The sequence below is a fragment of the Puma concolor genome, chromosome E2 (genome assembly GCF_028749965.1).
Source record: "Puma concolor isolate L17-30 chromosome E2, mPumCon1.1.hap2, whole genome shotgun sequence".
Lineage (NCBI taxonomy): Eukaryota > Metazoa > Chordata > Mammalia > Carnivora > Felidae > Puma > Puma concolor.
In genome coordinates this window covers 42,468,691-42,492,392 of record NC_141681.1, presented here as the reverse complement: position 1 = coordinate 42,492,392, position 23,702 = coordinate 42,468,691, and the positions used below count along the sequence as shown (strand labels likewise).

The 23,702-nt window shown below is 43.4% G+C and overlaps 1 protein-coding gene across 4 annotated transcripts; it reads right to left on the bottom strand.

The window, feature by feature from the left end:
- Positions 1-4,486: 4,486 nt before the first annotated feature.
- On the bottom strand, positions 4,487-14,249 carry NUDT19 (nudix hydrolase 19). 4 transcript variants are annotated; one of them, XM_086689575.1, is made up of 3 exons: positions 13,099-14,024; positions 12,676-12,730; positions 4,487-5,781 (listed from the first exon to the last, which is right to left on the bottom strand). In XM_086689575.1, the coding sequence occupies exons 1-3, from the start codon at positions 13,915-13,917 to the stop codon at positions 5,576-5,578; spliced, it is 1,080 nt and encodes a 359-aa protein (XP_086545701.1). In that variant the 5' UTR covers positions 13,918-14,024; the 3' UTR covers positions 4,487-5,575. The 4 variants fall into 4 exon arrangements, with proteins under 4 accessions (XP_086545701.1, XP_025770566.2, XP_086545702.1 ...); XM_025914781.2 differs by lacking the exon at positions 12,676-12,730 and adding an exon at positions 7,181-7,388 and having other exon boundaries at positions 13,099-14,001; XM_086689576.1 differs by lacking the exon at positions 4,487-5,781 and adding an exon at positions 7,197-7,388 and having other exon boundaries at positions 12,582-12,730; positions 13,099-14,249.
- Between the last annotated feature and the right edge of the window lie 9,453 nt (positions 14,250-23,702).

The window sequence follows — 23,702 nt, the reverse complement described above, 5'->3', positions numbered from 1 at the left end:
CTACACAGCTATTTGTCACAGAGCTGCGGCTGTTGATTTCATCCTCTCCTGTTTTTTCTCATTCCTCCCATAGCCACTTCCTGTTTCAGATAACATAATCTGGGATTATTTAACCAAGTTATTTTTATGAAAAAGACGTGTTTTTTGTTGCTAAAATAGGTTAAAATATGAATTATTTTTAACGCAGTATTTTACATATTATTCACACTTATCTCCTATATTTAATTGATTTTCACACTCACCATTTAGACTTCTACCACATCCTTCTACTTTAAAAGTTTTTATTTTGATTAATCTCTCACTCAGCCATAGTGTTTCTATCAAGTGAGTTTTTTCAGAACAGATGGAATTTTCAGAGCCCAGATGTAAATGAAAATTTATCGGTGGCTTTCAAGCAATAGAATTATTGAGTACATACATCCTTGTCCCCCACTCAGTATATCCTGTTATTCTGTGACACACACTCAGAAGCCTGATTCTCTGCCTTTGTGAGCAACCTTCTGTTTTTCTTCCTGCAAATCTGTGCATTATCTTTGAAATTCAATACACATCCAGGTACTGGACAATTTCTGTTAATTTTCCTTTGGCTGCAGCAGGACCTTTTTATCTGAAGATCAACATTTTTCTTCAGCTCAAGGAGACTTTATTCTCTTCTCTAAATAAGGCTCTCCTAGGGGCACCTGGGTGGCTCAGTCGGTTGAGTGTCTGACTTCGGCTCAGGTCATGATCTCATGGTTTGAGTTCCGGCCCCGCATTGGGCTCTGTGCTGACAGCTCAGAGCCTGGACCCTGCTTCGGTCCTGTGTCTCCTTCTCTCTCTGCTCCTCCCCCGCTCAGACTCTCTCTCTCTCTCTCTCAAATATAAATAAAAACATTAAATAAATAAACAAATAAGGCTTTTCTTCCCTTTGTCCTGGAATTTTCTTTTATTCATGCCAGTAATCCACATGTTGGGCGCCCATCTTCATCTGTTTTCCTGAGGTGGTAGTAACAGAGAGACCCAAGAACAAACATAGTTCAGAGATCCAGGTTTGCTTCAAGGCAACAACATGTGCAAAGATCCTGAGGTGGGGAAGAACTTTAAGTAAAGAAGACCTTCTGACGGGAGTGTAGAAGGAGATGGGTGTATGAGATCAGAGAGAAAGGCGGGATCTTGCAGGCCACAGTGAATTTAGGTTTTAAGTGCGAAGAAAAGCCACTGAAGGGTTTTGATGAAGGCGGTGACAGGACATGACTTACATTTCTATGCAAGAGCACTTTTCCAGTTCAATAGAAGAGAATGCATCATGAGGTTAAGAATGAAAATGGAGGGGGGGCATCCGAGTGGCTTGGTCGGTTAAGTGTCTGACTCTCGATTGTGGCTCAGGTCATGGTCTCACAGTTTATAAGTTCGAGCCCCGCGTCAGACTCCATGCTGAGTGTGGAGCCTGCTTAGGATTCTCTCTCTTCCTCTCTCTCTCTGCCCTTTCCCTGCTTGCACACACTCTCTCTGAAAATAAATAAAAAAGAACACAATAAATCTCTAAAAAAAAAAAAAAATGAAAATGGAGAGACTGGCCCTTACATTCGTTGCAGGGCTACTGTGGCTCAACTAAGGTGATGACAGTGCAGAGCACAGACGATGGGAATTCCAAGACAATTGGGGGCAATCGAATCAACAGGACTTGCTACTCACCTGGATATAGGAATAAAGGAGAAGGAGGACTTTTAGGAACATAGGATATAAGAGTAAAGGAAAAGAACGACTAATATTTTTGGCCTAAATAACTGGTAGGTTTCTGGTATAGGGAAGACTGCTGAGGGAACCTCCTTAAAAGGGAAAATTATAGGGGCGCCTGGGTGGCTCAGTCGGTTAAGCGTCCGACTTCGGCTCAGGTCATGATCTCGCGGTCCGTGAGTTCAAGCCCCGCGTCGGGCTCTGTGCTGACCGCTCAGAGCCTGGAGCCTGTTTCAGATTCTGTGTTCCCCTCTCTCTCTGACCCTCCCCCGTTCATGTTCTGTCTCTCTCTGTCTCAAAAATAAATAAACGTTAAAAACAAAATTTAAATTAAAAAAAAAAAGGAAAATTATATAGGTTAGGAAACAAGCTTAATGGTTTTCACAGAGGGACCCCCAGATTAATGACTTATATTTTCTTTCATGTAACAAGCAAGAGGTGAGCAGTCCAAGCCTGGCAGGCAGTTATGCCCTACCGTCTGGCTTCTGTTTCTGGGTCCCAGGGAACTGCTTCAGTGGCCACAATGTCCAGCCAATGAGAAGGAACAAGAGAAAGTACAGGGCAAGCAATTTCCTTTTCAAAGGACAGCACCTGGAGGTTGTGACCTTGGGTGCTTAACCTCACCCAAGGACAGTAGAGAGTTTGAGAACAAGTCCTGAGAGGCTCTAACAGCTAAAGGTCAGTTAGAGGAGAAGAAGTTAAAGAGAAAAGACGAGTGGCTAAAGAGCGAGGAGGAAGTGGAAAACGCCAAAGTTGCAGACAAGTTAAAAACAAAATAGGGGTTTGAGAAGAAACAATAAAATAGCTACGTAGGCCCAAATATGAGGGCCCTTCCCCCACAATTATCCCTCAGAAGCCCCCTTATATCTGGTATGTCTCCCACAGTACAGCACACTCTTACAAACAAAGAACCATGAGGACAAGCCATGTTAACCTGAAATACTGACGCCAGCCCAGTTTGGGATTCCCATGGCAGTTGTTCAAAGGAATCAGAAAAAAGATGTAGGTAGTGAAAATGAATACTGACTTAGTATCAATTCCTGAGTTTGTCCCTTCAGTTTCAAGAAACTGTATAGTATCGTAGAAAGTGGGTTTTCCTGGCTGTGTCCCAAACAAGATGGCAGGCAGTAGGGATACGAGCATGGGCAGGAAGGGGACTTGAAGGAGGAGCCGTGGGGACAAGTGGTCAGCTTTCTGTTTCTGCATCTGAGGCCCAGGTAGCTTGAATACAGAAAGAGAGAGCATATGGTAAATGCCACATGCAGTCACGAGCTAGGCTCTAAAACAACACTCTTTTTCAGTTCAGGAGGGTGGCCCTATTTTGTGCCGGGGCACTAGGGTATTGTGACAGCTGGAAGTCATGTGACAGTCTCCCAAAAGGCATCCTTGGAAAGGAGACAAAGGTTTCATTCAGATGAAAACGACAACAAAAATACATCTTTATGCAGAAAAGTTAAGTCACGTTACTTGTCACATCTCCCCCAAATCACCCACTGAACCATGTAACTCCAGCAAAAAGGGTGCAGGACTAGAAAGGTTGGGAAAGGCAGTGTCATGCAGTCTTTTGACCCTCCCCCTGCTGCCTAAGTATGGGCCTTGAACCTGGAAGGCTTCCCTACTGAGGAAAGAGTCCTCACAGCCCGTGCTGGCCTCATCACCTTTGTGTGGGAATGTCTTTCCCTGTTTCAGACTCAACGCGTACTCCTTTGCTCTGCACAAGCGTGTGTATAAGATGACACCTGGCCAACCCCATATTATATGTGTCCACTGCAGCGAGATGGGGTCCTTCTGTAGCACAAGAGGCGTGCGTGCAGGTCACTTGCCCTGTGTTGGCTACAGGGAGAACACCTGTGGGCCATGGGGAACTGACGCACAGTACTGGAGCTGATTTTACTCTGCTTCTTCTCTATGTAAATAGGGCATTATTCCATCCAATGCTTGGCTGTGTTGTGGTGTCCTCGGCGACTGGAATCCCCAGACGCAGTGGGCAGAACTGTTAGCTCTTCTGCCTTTGGCGATAGGTAATAGATGTCACTTGCTTAACAGAGAATCAGGTGCCACTCAGCTGCGGCGCTAATCAGCTGTGTGGATCTGTCCTCAGTTTTCTAACTGGCAAAATAATGGTGTTCACGGAGTTCTCTTCCAGCTACATTCTGGTTCCTGTGAGAGTGAAAGAATATGATGCCCAAAGCCCAAGTCAGTAAGGAGGACTTTTGTAGGTGCAGGAGCCGGGGGAATGCTAACAGTATATGGTTCTCACAGTTTACATGTTGGAACCATTCACTGAAGAAAGGCTTTCCTTTAGATCAGAGATTCTCAACCTTGGCCAGATGATTGCTGTGGACAGCTGTCCTATTTATGGTAGGATATTTAGCCGCATCCCTGGCCTCTTCCCACTAGATGGTAGTAGCATCTCACTCTCAGTTGTGACCACCAAAAATGTTTCCAGATACAGCCAAATGTCTCCTGAAGGGCAAAAGTGGCCTCCCTGGATGGAGAACCACTTATCTAGATGGTTTCCTCTAGTCAAGGTTAAGTAATACAGGGGCACCTGGGTGGCTCAGTTGGTTAAGTGTCTGGGTTTGACTCAGGTCATGATCTCTAAGTCTGTGAGTTTGAGCCCCGCATCGGGCTCTGTGCTGACAGCTCAGAGCCTGCAGCCTGCTTCCAATTCTGTGTCTCCCTCTTTCTCTCTCTCTGCCCCTCCCCAGCATCATGCTCTGTTTCTCTCTCTCTCAAAAATAAATAAAATGTTAAAAAAAAAAAAAGATTAAGTAATATACATATACCTTATTGATCAATACCAGTATTTTATAGGTAGGAAAAATAAGACATTTCATGACAAATAAAGTCCATCATATGATACATAATATAGTCAAACATCTGAAACAGAATTAGTGTCTTAACTATTTCACATCTTTAATCAATAAACATTATTCCTCTTAAGAGGAGGTGAAAAAATGACCCATATTAAAAACCATTGAAAATAAGCATCATTAATAAAACACCATTAAATGATGAATAGTTCTACATCTCTTTAATCTCTTTGTATTTATTAGCTACTGCTCCCCAGAGTAAAAATAAATATGGTTTTTGTTGTGGCTTCATACTTCTTTAAAATGGGAACTAAATGGTTTCCAATTTGGTAGGCCTAATCACTAATGCCTTTTGTATCAAACAGATTTGTGTGTTAATCATCAAGCTAAAGACATAACAAAAAAATAACGTCATCTGAGTGTCATCTCAGTGTGCTATTCACATGTAATCAGACACCCTTCAACTAATCTCACGGGCAAGTCTAAGGAATTCATGGCTGCACCTCCTCAGCACGTCAAGGAAAGCGCTAATGCAGTGGACAGTTAAAAGACAATGGCAGTAGAACATCTTATTTAAACTTTTGATAATAAAATAATACAGAAGTGGATGGGTGCCTGGGTGGTTCAGTTGGTTAAGTAGCTTGATTTCGGTTTGTGAGTTCAAGCCCCATGTCAGGCTCTGCGATGACAGCACGGAGCCTGCTTGGGATTCTCTCTCTCCGCTCCTCCCCTGTTGGCTCTCTCTCAAAAGTAAGTAAATAAAATAATAATTCAGAAGTGGAAGCCCTTGTGAGGTTTTCTTCCCCCCTCATTCCGGGAACAGGATCATTAATAATTAATTACATTTGTGTGATACCATGAGGTTTAAAGGATGAAATAAGCAAGAGAGCACTATATTACGCTTGAAATGTGTATTATACTGTATCAGATTAGACTACTGGTACTAGATTGTACAAAGGTCCTTATGCTCCAAGCAAGTCCAGTCGACCTCCGGTATTCAGCAGGACAACTTCAAGCAAGCCAGCTTACAAACAAGCAGTCCTCTATAGATGGCTCTGACTTACTACGTAGGTCTTAGGATAAACATGTTTATGCTTTGACTGGACAGTCACGTGGACACTGTACACATGGCGGCTGTGTAACACCATTCGGTGAAATGTCTTGCCTTCCTTCATGATTTCTCCAGTCTTTTTGTCCGTGGACATAACATTCTCTACAAAGTCTGAATCTTCTAAGTACAGTTCATCTCCTGAAAAATAACATTTTGAGTCCACAAAGTGTTATTTTATAAAACATTCCAATATATTAGTGACATGCACATCGGTATCGATCTATGTCATGTGTTTGGAATGGAGATAGGTGTTAAGTAACTCCAATTTTATGAGCCTACCTCAATGTCTTTCTTGTGTTTTTAATACCCACACCCCCCAACTCCCCATTCCCCAGCCAAAAAGTTTCTTTGGGCACATAAGTATTTATGACTTGGTATTTTTTATCACAAATTATAACTTTTAGGCTAACCCATGACTCTTTATCCTAGTTGGTATTAATATTGGCCTTGATATCCATACATTTTTGGGTTTCAATGTGAGCTGTTCTAATAATTTTAAGGTTAAATTACACAAATTATCATTTACACATCAAAACTGCTAAACCGTACTACTATAGGATGAGTAACAAGTATTGTCGCTATTGTGAGAACTGAGCCAAGCAGCCATGAGCAGGTCACAAAGCCCCACCCATAAAACCATGGCGCCTGGGTGGCTCAGTCAGTTAAGTGTCCGACTTCGGCTTGAGTCATGATCTCACCGTTCATGGGTTCAAGTCCTGTGTTGGGCTCTGTGCTGACAGTGCAGGGCCTGGAGCCTGCTTCGGATTCTGTGTCTCCCTTTCTCTCTACCCTCCCCTGCTCATGCTCTGCCTCTCTCTCTCTCTCTCTCTCAAAAATAAATAAACATTAAAAAAAAATTTAAAAGGTAAACTGCCACAAAACCCCCACCTAGCACTTACCCAACAACAATCAACTGCCAACAAACTCCCTAATTCAAATAAGTTGACAATTTCTCTTAATTCAAGTTCTTAACAGAGCGTAGTTGAAAACAAAAGTTTTCAACTTCATAACTCATTCTCAAAATTCAAAATTAAAGTGTAAAAAAGTGAGATAACATATGAGAAAGAGTTTTGTAAACATCTAGGAAACATATTTAAATAAATGTATGTGTGTATACAAAGTGACTTACTTAGAACTTTCGGTTATAATAAACACCATGGATATTTTATAGACTTGGACCTTACTTAATAAACTGCTGTATTGTGTAAAACAGATGGTAATTCATGTCTCTGTGTTGCACAATACTGCCATACAGCCCAGTGCATTAAATGTGAATACTACGGTGCTGGGCGCCTGGGTAGCTTTGGTTAAGTATCCAACTCTTGATTTCGGCTCAGGTTATGATCTCACAGTTCATGGGTTTGAGCCCCGCATCGGGCTCTGCACGGACAGTGTGGAGCCTACTTGGAATTCTGTCTCCTCTCTCTCTGCTCCTCCCCAGTTTGTATGCTCTCTCTCTCTCTCTCAAAAATAAATAAACTTAAAAAAAAAGAAGAAGAAGAAGAAGAAGGAGGAGCACTGTGCTTCACTGACTTACCTGGTAAAAGCTGGAGCATTGCATCAGCAGTTAAAAATGTGATTGGCAGCCATCTTTCCATCTCTTCCAATGCACCATCCAAACAAAATTTGTGCAAGTCAGAGAGAGAGGCAAAGTTTCCAAGCCTTCTTATTTCGTAGAACTGTGGGGGTGCTAACCACATTTTTTTCGATATGAAACTCTCAGTTGTCTCTGATGGAGATGACCACTGTGGAAGACAATGGCCAGGGTTTTAAGGTTTATTCCAGAGGCAATGGAAGATTTGAAATCATTAGATCAGTACCCAAATCTAACTGACGTCGTACAATTAATGTATTAATGTGCCTTGCTAGAATCCTCTAAGACAACATGAAAAGATTTGGTTAATGAAAGGTGGGCTGACCCTCCACCCTCACAAGAGGTTGGTTAATGGGACGCTGATCCTAAGGACCAATAAATCAACTAGGATAGATCACCAAGCGTTGACCTGGGGGGTGTTGCTCAGCAGAGAAGGCAGAAGATGCAAGAAGGCAAGCTGGCTCTGGTCACTCCCAGGGGAAAAAGAAGGCTGTCCAGTGTTAACTCATGAAAGCAGATTGAGAATTCAGTGCCCATTCATTCCACCCACAAACGGGTGCCTTGGGTAGGCCCTGGGGAGGTGGTGAACAAGACAAATCTCTCTCAAGCTCTATGGGGCCTCCAGCAATCAGAAAGTAGCATGACAAGGTCACATGTTACAATGGGGTAAAGAGGAGCAAAAGGAGCTTTCAGGAAGGTCAGGAGGCATGACTCAGCCTATCGTTCCAGGAAAGTAATAACAGCAGAGTATCAGGGCACCTGGGTGGCTCAGTCAGTTGAGCATCTGACTCTTGATTTCTGCTCAGGTCTTGATTTCATAGTCAGTGGGACTGCGCCCCATGTTGGGCTCTGTGCTGAGAGTGCGGAGCCTGCTTGAGATTCTTGCTCTCCCTCTCAAAATAAATAAACTTAAAAACTAATAATAACAGCACAGTACCAACCAGACAGCATTTGCCCATTTAACTTAAGTGACCTGACTGCTGTGACCTTTCCTCCTTCCCAAGCCTTACTTCCATACACATTTAGATAAAAGGAGTTGATTCAGCGAATATGAAATAACCCCAAAGGGGTCTTTCTTTAACGGACTGACTAAATATCCATTTACACTGATGGAAACTGATTCTCATGCCCAATCTAGGAAGCTGAAATTGATTTCTGCCATGGATAACTATAGGCCAAAGGTGTAAAAGCTTGTACGTGCCTAAACTTCCCCCTGAGGAATGCATATGGTTAATCTATGGGACCAAACAATCTATTTATAAGATCACCTCGGGTTATTCTCAACTTGCCAAGGCTGCATTTTGGAAAACAATGCTCGGGCCTCAAAGGACCACCCACTCTGTAAGTTATTTACAAAGAACTCTCTTTTATCAATTCCACACGAGTTCAGTGATAACAATCAAGATGAAGGGCTAAACAATAGGTACAACCCATTTAATTCAACCTATTCAGGTTAGTCCAGACCATAGGTTAAGAGAGCTTATCATTTATTGGTTACTTGTTACTTGTAATGCACTGCTCACAAAACCTTTGACACTTTAGGCCAGATAATTACTTGTTGTGGGTGACTGTCTTGTACCCTAAAGGATGGTCAGAAGCATCCTTGAGCTCTACCCAGTAGAAGCCAGTAGAACTACCCAAATTAGGAAAATCAAACACATCTCCAGACATTGCCAAATGTATCTAGGGGTGGGTGGGTGAATCATCCCCTGTTGAGAATCACCAGCCTTGACTAGGTTAAGAACTGCTGCTTATTGAAATCTTTCCAGGGGCACCTGGGTGGTTCAGTCGATTGAGCATCTGACTCTTGATTTTAGTTCAGGTCATGATCGCAGCAGGGTCATGCGATCGAGCTCTGCATCAGGTTCTGCACTGAGCATAGAGCCAGCTTAAGATTCTCTCTTTCCCTCTACCCTTCTCCCCAACTCATGTGCTCGCTCTTTCTTTCTGTCCCTCTAAAATAAAAAAAAAATAAAAAATCTCCTCTTCCAGCCATCAGTGCTAGAATTACCTTTCTCCAACATGATATAAACAATAGAGAAGTGGACAAAATCTATGAGTCGATAATTTTCAGACATTGAAAAATGCAGAATTGTAATTTGTGAGAAAAGAAAAACAAATGAGGTGAACTCTACCATTGCCAAGATTTTCTGCCTAAAGGTAATCGTCAGACCACAGCAAAAGGAAAGAGAACCTAACCTATACCATTCTCACTGACTTACTGAGGAGACAGAGAACAGAGTTTGGAAAGGCCCATACAGGCTAGAATATGGAAGACATGGTACCTGAGAGGAGGGATCTATATAGAGTAGAGCTCCTAAAATCTGTACAGGATGCCCTTAGTCTTTGCAAAACACTAATCTATGCCAGCATAAGATGAAACCACATGACATTGGAAAACATGCTTTCTAAGAAAAGAACAGTTACTTGGGAGCTTTAAGACTAATACTTTCTAGGACTCACCTAGGGCCAGGAAAAATTTCCTCCAACCACAGTGGAGAGACCTTGTTGAATATAAGGGGCATTCAGCAGAAGGGTCTCATTAGAAGTGCAGCTGATAGAATAAAGGCTATCCTAGAACTACTCTAAAACCACTTTTAAAAAATAAGAGGTGCCTGGGTGGCTTAGTTGGTTAAGTGTCCAACTCTTGATTTCGGCTCAGGTCATGATCTCATGGTTCATGAGTTCAAGCCCCACATCGAGCTCTGCCCACTGACAGCACAGAGCCTGTCTGGGATTCTCTCTCTCTCCGCCTCTCTCTCCAAACAGAAACTTAAAAAAAAAAAAAAAAAAAATCTCAAGATCAAGTTAATTTGCAATAACTTAACTTCCTGCCAGGAAAAGTTCAACAATCTTTAAAGGAACATAACAAAATCCAGTACTCATAAAAATCACAATATCCAACATCCAATAAAAAATTGCAAGACCCATGACAGGAAAGCAGGAAAATGTGACCCCTAACTAGAAGACAAATTTGTCCATGGACACTACAGAGATGATGGAATTAGTAGAAAGGGGCATTAAAACCACTGTTGTAAGTATGTTCCATTGACTCAAAGACATAAAGGAAAATACGAACAGGATAAGAGAAATAGAAAATATTTTTAAACTAAATGGAACTTCTAAAAATGAAAAGTATCTGAAATGTAAAACACACAGGATGCTATTTACAGCAAGTTTGATGCTACATAAGAAAAGAGAAAAAGAACTTGAAAACGTAGCAGTAGAATCTATTCAAGATAAAGCACAGAGATAAAATACTTGAAACAAAATGAACAAGTTATCAGTTACATTCTCAAGTAGTCCAACATAAATGTAATTGGAGTCCCAGAAAAGAGTGGGAGGTGAAAAATATCTGAAGAAACAAATAACAAAAAGAAAACCATGCACATTGTAATCAAACTGATGAACACCAGTGACTAAGAGGAAATATTTAAAGTAGCCACAAACACAAAACAAACACATTAGGCACAGAGGACCAAAGAGTTAAAAGCAGATTTCTCATCATATATACAAACCAGAAATACCAAAGCAACATCTTTAAGCACTGAAACAAACAAACAAACAAACAAATATGTTAACTTGGAATTCTATACCCAGCCAAAATATCTTTCAAACAAATGGAGGCAAAATAAAGTATTTTTCAGATAAACAAAATTTTCAAGATTCATTGTCAGAAGACCTGAAATACAACACATATTAGAGGATGTTCTTTGGGCCAAAAGAAACCAGTTGTAGATTTTAATCTGCACAAAGGTATGAAGAGCAGTAATAATGGTAAATATGCAGGTAAACATAAAAGACATTTTCTACTCATTGTTGCAGTCTTTCAAAGATTGACTGTTTAGGGCAAATTAATCAATGCACTATAGAGTTCATAATAACAATAAAAATCAAATGTATGACAACAATAGCTATTGGACATGAGGGGAGAAATACAGGTATACTGTTGTCAGGTTCCAACATGATACATGATGAAAGCTATGTATTGCAAACCCTAGAGTAACCACAAAGAAGATTAATTAATAAGTCAATAATGGAGGTAAAACAGAGTCCTTAAAATACTCAAATAATAGAAAAGGAGTCAGGAAAAGAAAAACACGCAAAGAATAGATAGGACAGATAACAAACTAAAAGATGGTAGATTTGAATTAAATATAAATATTTAAATATATAAACATATATAAATATAAATGATCTAAACACTCCAGCTAAAAGGCAGAAATTATACTACTGATAAGAAAAGGAAGACTATGTGCTGTCTACAAGAAACATACTTTATTTTTATTCAAAAAAATTTTTTAATGTTTATTTATTTTTGAGAGAGAGAGATAGAGTGTGTGAGCAGGGGAGGGGCAGACACACACACACACACACACACACACACACACACACACACACACACAGAATCTGAAGCAGGCTCCAGGCTCTGAGCTGTCAGCACAGAGCCCAATGCAGGGCTCGAACTCACGAACCATGAGGTCAAGACCTGAGCCTAAGTCAGATGCCTAACTGCCAGATGCCCCAAAGGGTATTTCATAACAACCAAAGGGTCAATCCATCAAGCTTTAACAGTCCTATATGTTTCGGCAGCACCTTACAAGGAAGCTTCAAAATACCTGAAGCAAAACCTGATAGAGAAAAAGACAAATTCACAATTACTCATTAAAAATGTCAGCATTCCTGGGATGCACCTGGCTGGCTCAGTCTGTAGGGTATGCGACTCTTGGTCTCAAGGTTGTGAGTACAAGCACCCTGTTGGGTATGAAGATTACTTAAAAGAAAACAAATCTGAAAAAAAATGTCAGCATTCCTGTCAGTATCTGATGGAACAAGAAAACACTATGGAAGAGCTGAAAGACACTACCAACAAATTTAACTTAATTGCCATTTTTCCAAACTCTCCAGCAAGCACAGAACATATTATTCTTTTTAGGTGCAAAAGGAACAATCACCAAGATAGACCATATTTGTGGCCATAGAAAAAGTCTCAATAAATTTAAGACTGAAATCATATAAAGTATGTTCTCTGAGGACATAATTATACTGCATGGAATGGAGTGGGCATGAAATGAGTTAATGCAGGGAACGTGCTCAGGAAGGAGCCTGGCACCTAAACAGCACTGCACAACTCCTGGGATCTCCCCAAGGGCTCTCTTGGGGGGAAGCACCTGAGAGGCAGAGTCAAGGCCTCTTGAAGAAGCAGAGGAGCGCTTCACCAAGGTCCTGGCTTTGGCCTGCAGGGTTGAGAGTGGGGCTACCTGGTTGCCTTGCTCGCTCAGTCACTTATCGGCTGTATGGCTCTGAGGAAGCTATGGACAGTCCCGACTCTGGTTCTACTTACAATTTTGCAATTCTAGGATGCTGCAAAAACCATACACATTCAAGCAGCAAAGTTACTTTTGAATTTTGATGTCTTCCCGCAGCTAGGTACTCACCACCGGTAGTGCCGGGCAGCAGCAATGAGCAAGCTCCCAAGTGAGTCGTGTGATCCTGAAGGTAAACAATTGGTGATACCCTTGCGCTCATTCTGTACCATTACCACCTTTGTTGCCCACTTTCAGCATTCAATAAATTACATGAGATATTCAACACTTTGTTATGAAATAGGCTTTATATTAGTTGATTCTGCCCAATTGTAGGCTAATGTTAGTGTTCTGAGCACGTTTAAGGTAGGTCACGCTAAGAGGTTAGGTAGGTTAGGTCCCCGGGCTGTAACCCCATCACAGATGAGGGGGAAGACCTGTAATTAGCCTCCGTGCTGGGCTTATAGGGAGGTTCCAGATAGGCCTGGGTTGCTGGCGGGGGGGCCCTGATTCTCAAGTTCCGGTGGGTCCCCACGCCGGCGCCGCAGGCCCTACCTGGCAGCTCACCACCTCGGTCAAGTCCGGGTAGACGGGCGGCGGCTCCCGCAGGCAGCACAGGAAAAAGGCGGTGTTGAAGCGGCGGCCGCCCGAGCGCGTGAACGGCGTGAGCCAGCCGCCCCAGTCGTGCAGCGCCCAGATGTCGGGCGTGCAGTCGAGGTGCGCACACAGGCTCAGGAAGTGGCGCGGGTCGCGGCGGACGCGGTCGCGCCAGGCGTCCAGGCCCGGCGGCGGCGCGAGGGCGCGTGCCGGCTCGGCCGCGGTGGGCAGGGCGTCCCGCGGCCGCAGCAGCAGCACGCCCGCCTCCTCGAAGGCCTCGCGGATGGCACAGATGCGGGAGGCTACGTCATTCGGCAGCGCCGCGCCGTCCTCGTCGGCGGGGTCGGGCAGCCCCGGGAAGGAGGCTGGCCGCGACAGTGGGGGGCCCAGGCCGAAACGCGGCGGCCCGTGGTGCGGCGCGAAGAGGCGCAGCCAGTCGGCCGAGTGGTCGGCCTTGTCCAGCACGCCCCCCGGGAAGACGTGCGCCCCGGGCAAGAAGCCTTGGCTCTCGGAGCGCTGCAGCAGCAGCAGCCGAAAGCCCTCGGCGGGCGGCGGGGGCGGCGACGGGGCGGCGGGGCCCGGGCGCGCCCAGCCAGCGGCCAGCACCATGGTGGCTGCCCGTCGCCAGCTGCTGGCGCCCGGCCGCAGGGAGCCGTTCATGGAGGGCGGCGGCGTGAGGCTTCCGGGCTCCGGGTTCTGGCGCGGCGGCAGCTCCTGGGCGCCGCTCCTACCGCCCCCAGCGGTCTTCCTGGGCTTGGGGACCCAGGCCCGTGTCATATAGGACGAGCTGGAGGCGGGGCGCGCGCAGTGGGCGCCGGGTGAATTCTGGCTGTTAGGCCTACACCCGCGCCGGCCTGTGGGAGGAGCGTTGGCGCCGGGGAGGGCTTGCACACGCCTGGAGTGCCTTAGTTCCCAGCCGGGTCACTGGCAGGACGAGGACTGTCACTGTCCCCGGCGAGGGATTGTTCACAGCCTCCTGACAGGAGGGCCTGCCTGCCTCATCGTCCCCAGGACACTCGGACCGAGAGCAGAAATGCCTAGGGGCATACATGACCTGCCACGTTAAAATGTGATGCAGTATTTTCACCAGGCCAGGTGACACCTAGCCCACCAAACCCGGAGAACTAGGACTTATCCTTAAACCACCGGTCGACACGGAAGTATGTTGTCTTTGACAGCGAAGGGGACCTAAAGGGTAGATCTCTGAGCTTTGCAGGCTCACATGACTCCACCAATGAGAAACTGATGGATGAACCAGATGCCAAATTATGGGTTCCCCACCGCACATCCTGGACGTGAAAGGCACTCTTGCCTCCGGGTACTTTGTCTTGTGTTCTGGACGCCTTTTATTGTCAGGGCACCTGGGACCACCTTAAGCCCTTTAGGTCATTGGATGATTTCCACTTTCATGAGAGATGCTTAATCCAGGCCTAGGGATAGGAATTTCTCTCCACTTCATTTTCTTAGTGGCTGTAATACTCCCATGTTCAAGAGAAACATTCCTGTTTCTTAGAGCCTGTTTAAATCTGAATCTTCTCTTTTCGATTCCTTGTCAAGTGCCAACAGCTTCTCCCACGATTGCTATTACACCTGATCACACATTTGTTACATTTGGGGATGAAACAGAGACTGTTCTTTTGGTGGGCCTCATTTAAGAACTGTCATTTTAATGTGGGTTATTTTGTGGGGGAGGATCCAGACATGGCACTGTCGGTTTTTAGGGATTTTTTTTTAAATTAAAAAATATAGGGTTTTTTTTTTTTGTTTTTTGTGTGTTTTTGTTTTTTATTGGAAGTATGCTCCACGCCCAACATGGGGCTTGAACTCATGACCCTGAGATCAAGAGTAGCATGCTCTACTGATGGAGCCAGCCAAACACTCCTAGGATGGTTTTTCTTAGCATCGTTTTCTAAAGGTATGACTCCCTGTGTACTGACTGCATCCTAGAAACAAACAAAACAAAAATGGGACCACACACGGAGAAAAGTACAGGTGGAAGCCAAAGAAGGACACATGTCCTACTTGGAGGGCCAACCAACTTTCATCTACCTTGAGTCTGCAGAATCCACAATTGGGGAACCCTTTCCTGAACTGCTTCGCAAATGCATGTGGCTCTCTGCACTGGGACAATCATTTCAGAACCTGTTGTAGAGTCTGGAGTGGCACCTGGGAGCCTGTATTTTAACAGTCCCTGACGCTGCAGGTGGTTCTAGTGCTGTGAGCCATAGGAAGCTCTGAAAGGTGGTGACATGATCAAGTTCATATCTTCAAGTTTGTGACACCAGCATGGTGACTCAATTGGATGGAGCTGAACTGGAGACCCATGGGGTGTGCTAGGCAAGAAATTATGAAGGCCTAAACTAGGAGAGTGGCTGTGGAGAGAGGGTAAGGATGGAGAAGGGAATGATTTACAGAGTGTTGAGGGGGTAGACTTGATGTAATATGGTAATTGGTTGAATGCAGAGCAGGGGACAGGAAGGAGTTAAGGTCTAGCTTGGGAGATTGAAGTAATAGTTATTCAACCCCAGAGGCAGTAATTAATAGTGATATTATTAAGCACCTACTGTGTGTGAGGCTCTGGGAATTTTGTAAGTATTCGCTGCGTAATCCTCACAAAACCTTCTAAGGTGGAAATAGCCATTGCCATTTCACAGAAGAGAAACTATTCATGGAGGGGTTAAGTCTCTTAAGAAAGGACATGCTATTCTCTTCGCGGTAAAATAACACCATCGTTTTGTAGATAAAAATGTTAATTTGGGGGGCACCTGGGTGACTCAATCGGTTGAGCGTCTGACTCTTGATTTTGGCTCAGGTCATTGACGGTCTCATGGTTTGTGGGATCGAGCCCCACATCAGGCTCTGTGCTGACAGTGCAGAGCCTGCTTGGGATTTGGGATTCTCTCTCTCTCTCTCTCTCTCTCTCTCTCTCTCTCTCTCTGCCCCTCCCCAGCTTGCTCACGCTTGCTTGAGCTCTTTCTCTTTCTCTCTCAAAATAAATAAGTAAACTTTTAAAAAATGTTTATTTTGAGATCAGCTTGTTTTCCCAAAGGCTGCTTACTCCTAAGTGAGATGATCAAGTTCTACAGTACATAGCAAAGTGGCATCCTTGGGTTGGATCTTAACCAATGCAGAACAGTCTCCAGAACTGCATGCTGCCATTTTGGTCTTATTCAGGAGGCTCTGTGACAATGCAATACCAGTTTATGTGTGTATCCACAGATCACATCCTATAACCTATTATCTGCACTGTTCTAATGTTCTCTGCTCAGAGGAAAAATTACAGATCTATTAATCTACTGCTATTAACAAACTCCTCTGAAACTTTGTGGCTTAAAACGATAAACATTACCTCACAGTTTCTGTGGATCAGGAGTTTGAGAACATTTTAGCTGGGTGGTTCTGACTCAATATCTCCCATGAGATTGTGGTCAGCCTATCAGCCAGGGCTTGACTGGGCCTGAGCGATCCATTTCCACAATGGCCCACTCATATCGCTATTGGCAGGAAGCTTCAGTTCCTCACCACACTGGTTTCTCCATTGAGCCACTTGAATGTCTTTGAAACTGGGCAGTTAACTTTCCCCAGAGAGAGTGACCCAAGAGAGAAGAAGGAGGAAGCCATGAATGCCTTTTATGATTTAGCCTCAGAAGTCACACTCCATTTCCAAGGTATCCTATTTTTACACTGGTCTGCTCTATTCAATGTGGGAGGGGACTACACAAAAATACCAGGAGGTTGGAGGTCATTGTGGGTCATCCTGGAGGCTGTAGTAACAGTGGACAAAAAATGAAACCATCTAAGCGTTGGAAGAAAACAGGTAAATTCCTCTATAATCTTTGGGTCAAAATCTAGAAGCAGTAAGGGAAAAGATTGGTAACTTGACATATGCTTCTCTCCATATTTATAACTTTATTATGACCAAAAACACTGTAAGAAAGTCTAAGATGGGGTGCCTGGGTAGCACAGTTGGTTAAGCATCTGAGTTCGGCTCAGGTCATGATCTCACCGTTAGTAAGTTCGAGCCCCACATAGGGCTCTGTGCTGACAGCTCAGAGCCTGGTGCCTGCTTCGGATTCTGTGTCTCCCTCTCTCTCTGCCCCTCCCCTGCTCACACTCTATTTCTCTCTCTCTCTCAAAAATAAACAAACATTAAAAAAATTAAAAATGTCATTAAAAAAAGAAAGTCTAAGACATAATAAAATGGAAAAATTACCTGTAATGCCTGTCACAAAGGATTAAGAGTTAGGAAAAAATGGAGAAGAAAAAACCTCTAATTATATAGAAAAATGGGCAAGAAAAAACAGTTTGGAGTAATTTAAGGTCACACATCCAGCAAGTGTTGGAAACCGTCTCCAAACCTATTGGCATGTTCTCAGAGTGTCCTGCCCAGCCCTGTCCTGCCAGGGGCATAATGCCAGCTGCTCCAGGCCTAACAGTAAGTGCACACAGTCATTCCCTAGTAGCATCAGCAATTACAATGGGCCACTTGGTCACGAGAGAGCGAGTCACTTTGTTTATGAGTCAGTTGCTTACTTCACAGTTCAGGACAGTTGACTCTTCATTCTGATGTTCTTCCGGTCCTCCCCAGCTTTACTTACAATGAAAAAAATCCCTCATTGGATTTATTAGAACATGTGAAACCTTGAAGATGAATAAAAACTTTCCAAACATGTCCTGCCTCTTACCTATAGCTCCGTGTAGTCTTTTAGTTCACTATCAAGTTCAGCAAGCCCCAATTCGTTTGAGTCATCCACTATTTATCAGGTTTTTCCGTTAAAAAGGGAAGCAAGGAAGAGAACTTTGGGGCTAGCCACGGAGAGATAATTTCAACTTGGATGGTCAACGGTAGCAGGAAAGCACATTCAGCCTTCCTAGAAGTCAAGGCACGTCACCAAGTTTAAACAAAACCCACCTGTGATTGACCGGTAACATCCTGTGCGCCACGAATCGCCAGATAAAAATTATTTCTCAAACTTTTTTTTTTTTTTTTTTTTTTAAGAAGGATTTTAAAAAGGTTCACAGCATTGTTTTCTCAAACACGAATGGATTCCGGGGCACCTGGGTGGCTCAGTGGGTTACGCGCTTGACTTCATCTCAGGTCATGATCTCACAGTCTGTGAGTTTGAGCCCCGCGTCGGACTCTATGCTGTCAATTCAGAGCCTGGAGCCTGCTTCGGATTCCATCTCTCTCTCTCTCTCTCTCTCTCTCTCTGCCCCTCCCCCACTCACACTCTGTCTCTCAAAATATGAACAAACGTTAAAAAAATGAACGGATTCCATTTATGTGACATTCTGGAAAAGGCAAAACTGAAGGGACAGAAGTGAGATCAGTGGTTGCCAGAGCCTGGGGCTGAAGGAAAGGACTGACTAGTAAGGCACGGTGGGGGGGGGGGGGGGGGGGGGCCATGAAGACTGCCATCTTGCTGCTTGTGGTGGTGGTTACATGATCGCACAGCTTTGTCAAAACCCAAAACTCATCTGTGAAGGGTGAATGTGACCATATTTAACTTGTACCTCAAAAAGTTTGGCTTTAAAAATTCATAGATTCCAACTTCCAGAGAAACCATCTGTACTTGACCTTTTTGTTACATACCTTTTCTCATTTTGACAAGTATATCTAAATTTGACCTTCAGATGGGTTTTTAGATTTTACCTGAGTTACAGAAAGTTAAATGTTTTCATATAGTTTGTTTTCATATAGTTTCTTTCCCCCAGTTATCCAATTTCAGGACTTCTAAAGTAGTTTGATAAATAATAACAGCAGTGGCAGCCAACATTTATTGAGTCTTGTGCCCAGAAAAAGTCTTATCTTGATATCCTTATGAAATACATATGCCTTATTATTACTCCCATTGCAAAGATTAAGTAAATTGAGGTCAGAGAGATTTAAGAACTTCAATGAGATCTGATCTGGACTCAGGTGTACTTTTTTCCATTGTTGGTACTCTTTTTTTTTTTAACATTTATTTATTTTTGAGAGACAGAGAGAGACAGGGCATGAGTGGGGGAGAGGCAGAAAGGGGGAGACACAGAATCGGAAGCAGGCTCCACGCTCTGAGCTGTCCGCACAGAGCCCAACGCGGGACTCGAACTCACAAACCGTGAGATCATCACCTGAGCCAAAGTTGGACGCTCAACGAACTGAGCCACCCAGGCGGCCCCCATTGTTGGTACTCTTAACCTCAACGCTATAGTGTCTTGACACAGCATTTCAAAACATGCTTCTGATTCCCTGGGGTAGGATTCCAAAAGAGTTTTGCTTTGTTTTTAGGGGGGAAGGTTCTGAAATTGTTTCTCATTGTAGTTTGAGACCCTAACTGTTAAGATTTATATTTTAATAACAACAATATGTTCCAGAAGATAAGAGCATTCAAAATTTTATTGTAAAAACAATATAACATTAAATTATTGAAAAAAACACCATTCATAATCCCAACACCTTCACGAATAGTTTCATTTTTATTTCCTTGCAGATTTTCTCTATATGCCTCACACATATGCCTAACACATCCATACGGGCAGGGGACACTCACTTTGCTTTCTGGCAACAGCAAATGGACTCTTCAAAATCATTTTGACCAACGGGGGCTTTCATTTGGCTTCTTTACCTTTGTCACATAAGCCTAGGTTATAAACCTAAACGCCAACCAACAAGGATGGCCAAGAGCTCAGAGGAGTGCCGTGAAAACACCCAGAATCGTCTGTGGAATGAGATGAAAATAAGTAAAAGAAGGGGAGAGAGCCATCTTGTCCTCACAGACAGAGGGCAGCAGCATGCGGCCACTTCCTGCACCTTTGGTCAGTTCTTAAGAGCCAAAGAACTAGTATTTGAATGACTTTATCTGTGTTGGCCGCAGCAAAGGTCATTCAGGCAGAGATCTTATTCTTCCCAGATTCCCTTCTGCATTATAGGATGAGTATAATCATACTGTACAGAAGCAGTTGGAAATTTATAATTCTGGAGTATTTCCGCACATCTCTTTATATGTAATGAAATCTGTGAAGGGTAAGAATGTTGATCAGGACATTCACTTCAAATGTGCATAAAAAAGATTAAGAATATATATATATTTTTAAAATCATAAAAGTTGATAGCTGAATCATTTGAGGGTGCCTATTTTTTTAAATACTCTTCTTAAAGTTTATTCACCTTTTGAGAGGTAGAGACAGTGTGAGCAGGGCAGGGGCAGAGAGAGAGGGAGACACAGGATCCGAAGCAGGCTCCAGGCTCTGAGCTGTCAGCACTGAGCCCGATGTGGGGCTTGAACTCACGAACCGTGAGATCGTGACCTGAGCCGAAGTCAGACGCTTAACTGACTGAGCCACCCAAGCACCCCTTGAAGGTTCCTTTAATGACTAAGTTATAAATGCTTCACATTACCTATTTTACTTAATTAACAATTTTCATTAGATCATCATTCAAACAGTTGACATGAAGCCTTTAATTCCACGTGGATCTGATGCCTCATACAAAGCAACCCGTGCTGTGCTCACATTTCACATCAGGTGGCCAATGCAGTTACAGTGCTGAGGGCACCAGGTTACTTACAGAACAGGATTTTCCCAGCCTCCCTGATAAGTGACAGGGTTTCACATCTGTCACGTCGCAGAATCAGGTTAGGTGCCCTGACTGCTGGGTAAAACAGAGTGTTTAATACATAAATAACTAGGCTTTCTTGGACTCAGGCTTATAGTTGGAATTTAAATTCCGAATCTAATTTAAATAGTATACATAAGTAGCATTTACACCAATTTACTTTTAAGTCCATCCACTAATCCTGATATGTACAAAAACAACAGTAAGCTCAGTTCATTCTGATTTTTAAAATGTCTAGGGAATTTTACCAACAGACTAATTTTAGAAAATAACCACCACACTGTGATATTTTGTTTCAATGTGTACAGAAACCAACAACAACCCCAATCCCCAAACAAAGTAACGCTATCTTGTTGAACTTCATTCTGTTAAATGTTTTAAACTCTGGGAGAGACCTTTGCAACAATCGGTCAGGACTCCCCCAATTTCTCCATTGAGGGAACTGAGGCACAGGGAGGTCAGCGACTTATCTGAGGTACTTGGAGAGAGAGGCAGAGCCCCTGCCCATCACAGCTGGTCTGGCCTTGAGGGAGGAGGCAGTCCCCAAAGGAAGACAGAGGCCAGTCCTTCAGTTCTTTACTTAGGCTGACATAGGGGCTCACACTTTGGGGCTCGCACCTTGAACAAGCATTCATTACAGAAAGGACAGGTGCATCTGAAAAGCTAACAGCACAGCTAAAAATGTATCCATGTGCAGGTATCCATGTGCAGGAAAATGCAGCATTACCAGGATCCTCACACAAACCCAAACTCTCTAACCAAAACTACTTGTCATTTGACATCATACATGTCTTACGTAGCTTACTGTAAACCTTGTAGGTAAACCTACTGTAAATCGTGCAGGTTATATTCTGAATTTTACTTGCCAAAAATATTTCCCTTGCAACATTTAAAAAGCCTAAGTTCTTAGAGTACATAAGAAAGAATTTTCCAGGCATGTTTTTTCTTTCCTACAAACATTCCTGTTTTTTTAAACTACTAACAATAGTTCAAAGTTTCTGTAAGTGCCATGACATTCCAATTGTCTTCTCAGTCAGATAAAACTGTACTGTTTTCCCAAAAGAGAAGTCAGTGATATTTTCTCTTTACAGGTATTTATCATAAACATTTAACTCTGGAAATAAAGATCTATCCTTTAAGTTGTACCTGTAATTTGGGAAACCAGCTGTTTTTTGCCATAGTTTCTAGCACTGACCTCATCATGCATACCCTATATTAAACATTTTGAATTTGGGTTTTTTTTTTCCCCTACGCTTGTATCATGGTATGAAATACCAAATGTTTTTAGAAAATTAATGACTTTGATATCATACATCTAAATTGAATCAGGCTTCTATCAGAAAGCGATGTCTTGAATTATATACATAGAAATGAGAGCAGAGGGCTATAGTGAGAGCAGCCTATAAGTAGGCAACGTTTTAACTCCAAATAATACCAAATATTCCTAATGCTTAAAACTTCCAATCTCAGAATTGTTTAGGCTAACAGGTCCATTCAGCTTTTTTGTGTGTGCAGATGCAACATTTAATCACTGATTTCAGTGAGCAGAGGACTCTCAGAATTAGGTACACATCTGATTGCACATATAAATATCCAAGGATCTGCCAAGTGAAAGGCCCACAGACCATGGCAAGAACAAAGAAATGTGTCCTAGTTGCTTTCTATGGATTACACAACGTCTGATGGATTTTGTTCTCCAATAGGTTCTGCTGAACAATTTTTTTGTTGTTGTCATGAAGCAAAACAGTTTGGTAAGAACAGAAGAGTTACTGTATTAGAAACAGAAGAATATACTTAGGGCGTGGTTTTAAAGGATATTTTCCAACATTGGGTCACAGAATGCCCCAGCCTCCTCTTGTCTGGGAGAACTGAGAGTTTGGGGAAGGTAATAGAGATTCCATGCTGCCGTTGTGTATGGGAGGAGCGGGAGGGTACTTAGGAAACTTTTTGTGTTGTCTCTGAAGGTACCCTGAACCTTCAGATGCAAAAGAATTTGAGCTGGCCCCTATTCAGATGAGGCAGAAGGTGTTCCTTTTATTAGTTAAGGTCATAAAACTTTTAATCGGCTTAAGACCTTGTGGGTGTTTTAAAACCATTATCACAGACACGCACACAAACAGATCCCACACTTTCACTGTGAGGTACTGGAATCTGTGTGCTCAGGAAGGGTGGGAGGAAGTTGGGCTGGGAGGGTGGCCCTTAGGACCGCCAAGGCTGTAATACTTGTATCTGCCCCTACTCCTTGGGCCTCCAAGCTGTCCTTGTGAGACTGTCAATTCCCTTCTCTGGTCCCCTTTCCCACCTTTAGGGTACAAAAGAAAAAAAAAAAATCCTTGTCAGTTTTCAGCCAAACCAAAGTCTTGGGTTTTATTCCAAATTACCCTTGGAGAGTTAAATGCGTGCGTCTTCTCAGCCTTATTTCCCCAACGATGTTCTCTCTGCACCACAGGCAGAGGTGGTGGCACTGCTCAGGTAAATTCCAGCCTGGGTCCCAGGGTTTTCCACATTCTTTATTGAGCGAAAGAAGCAGGGGCCACTCAGCTTCTGTTACCCACACCGTGGTTCCGGTAGTTTATGCTATAACCTGCCTTCGAGAAGGTCTATTTTAATAATAGATGTAGATTTACTAACTTAAGCATGTAAGTAAAGACCACGATGTTTGACTCATTGGCACGTATGGATTCGTGGCCAATGTCCTTTACCAAAAAACCCAGCTTTGGTAAGACAGAACAAATGTTATATGGTTTTTCTTTCAAATGGTTATTGTTTTTAAAAAGCTGCTGAAATTCTGAGCCGAAGCTTTTGCATTCTAACCCAGTCTCAGGGCTAACTGGCTCGAACTGACACGAGACAGTGAGGTTTCCCCTCTCAGGGTCAGTGTGAGGGTCAGGGAGCTATGCAGCTTCCTCCAGAGCCAGCTCTCCTACTGGCTAGCAGGCAAATTCCAAGGGATAGATAGGATTAA

Excerpts from the sequence above, each read along its gene's own strand:
- NUDT19 (XM_025914781.2), bottom strand. The coding sequence starts at position 13,917 with ATGACACGGGCCTGGGTCCCCAAGCCCAGGAAGACCGCTGGGGGCGGT. Across the intron at positions 7,389-13,098 it reads CCGAGGTGGTGAGCTGCCAG|TGGTCATCTCCATCAGAGAC; the intron begins GTAGGGCCTGCG and ends TGTCTTCCACAG. Across the intron at positions 5,782-7,180 it reads AATGCTCCAGCTTTTACCAG|GAGATGAACTGTACTTAGAA; the intron begins GTAAGTCAGTGA and ends GTTATTTTTCAG.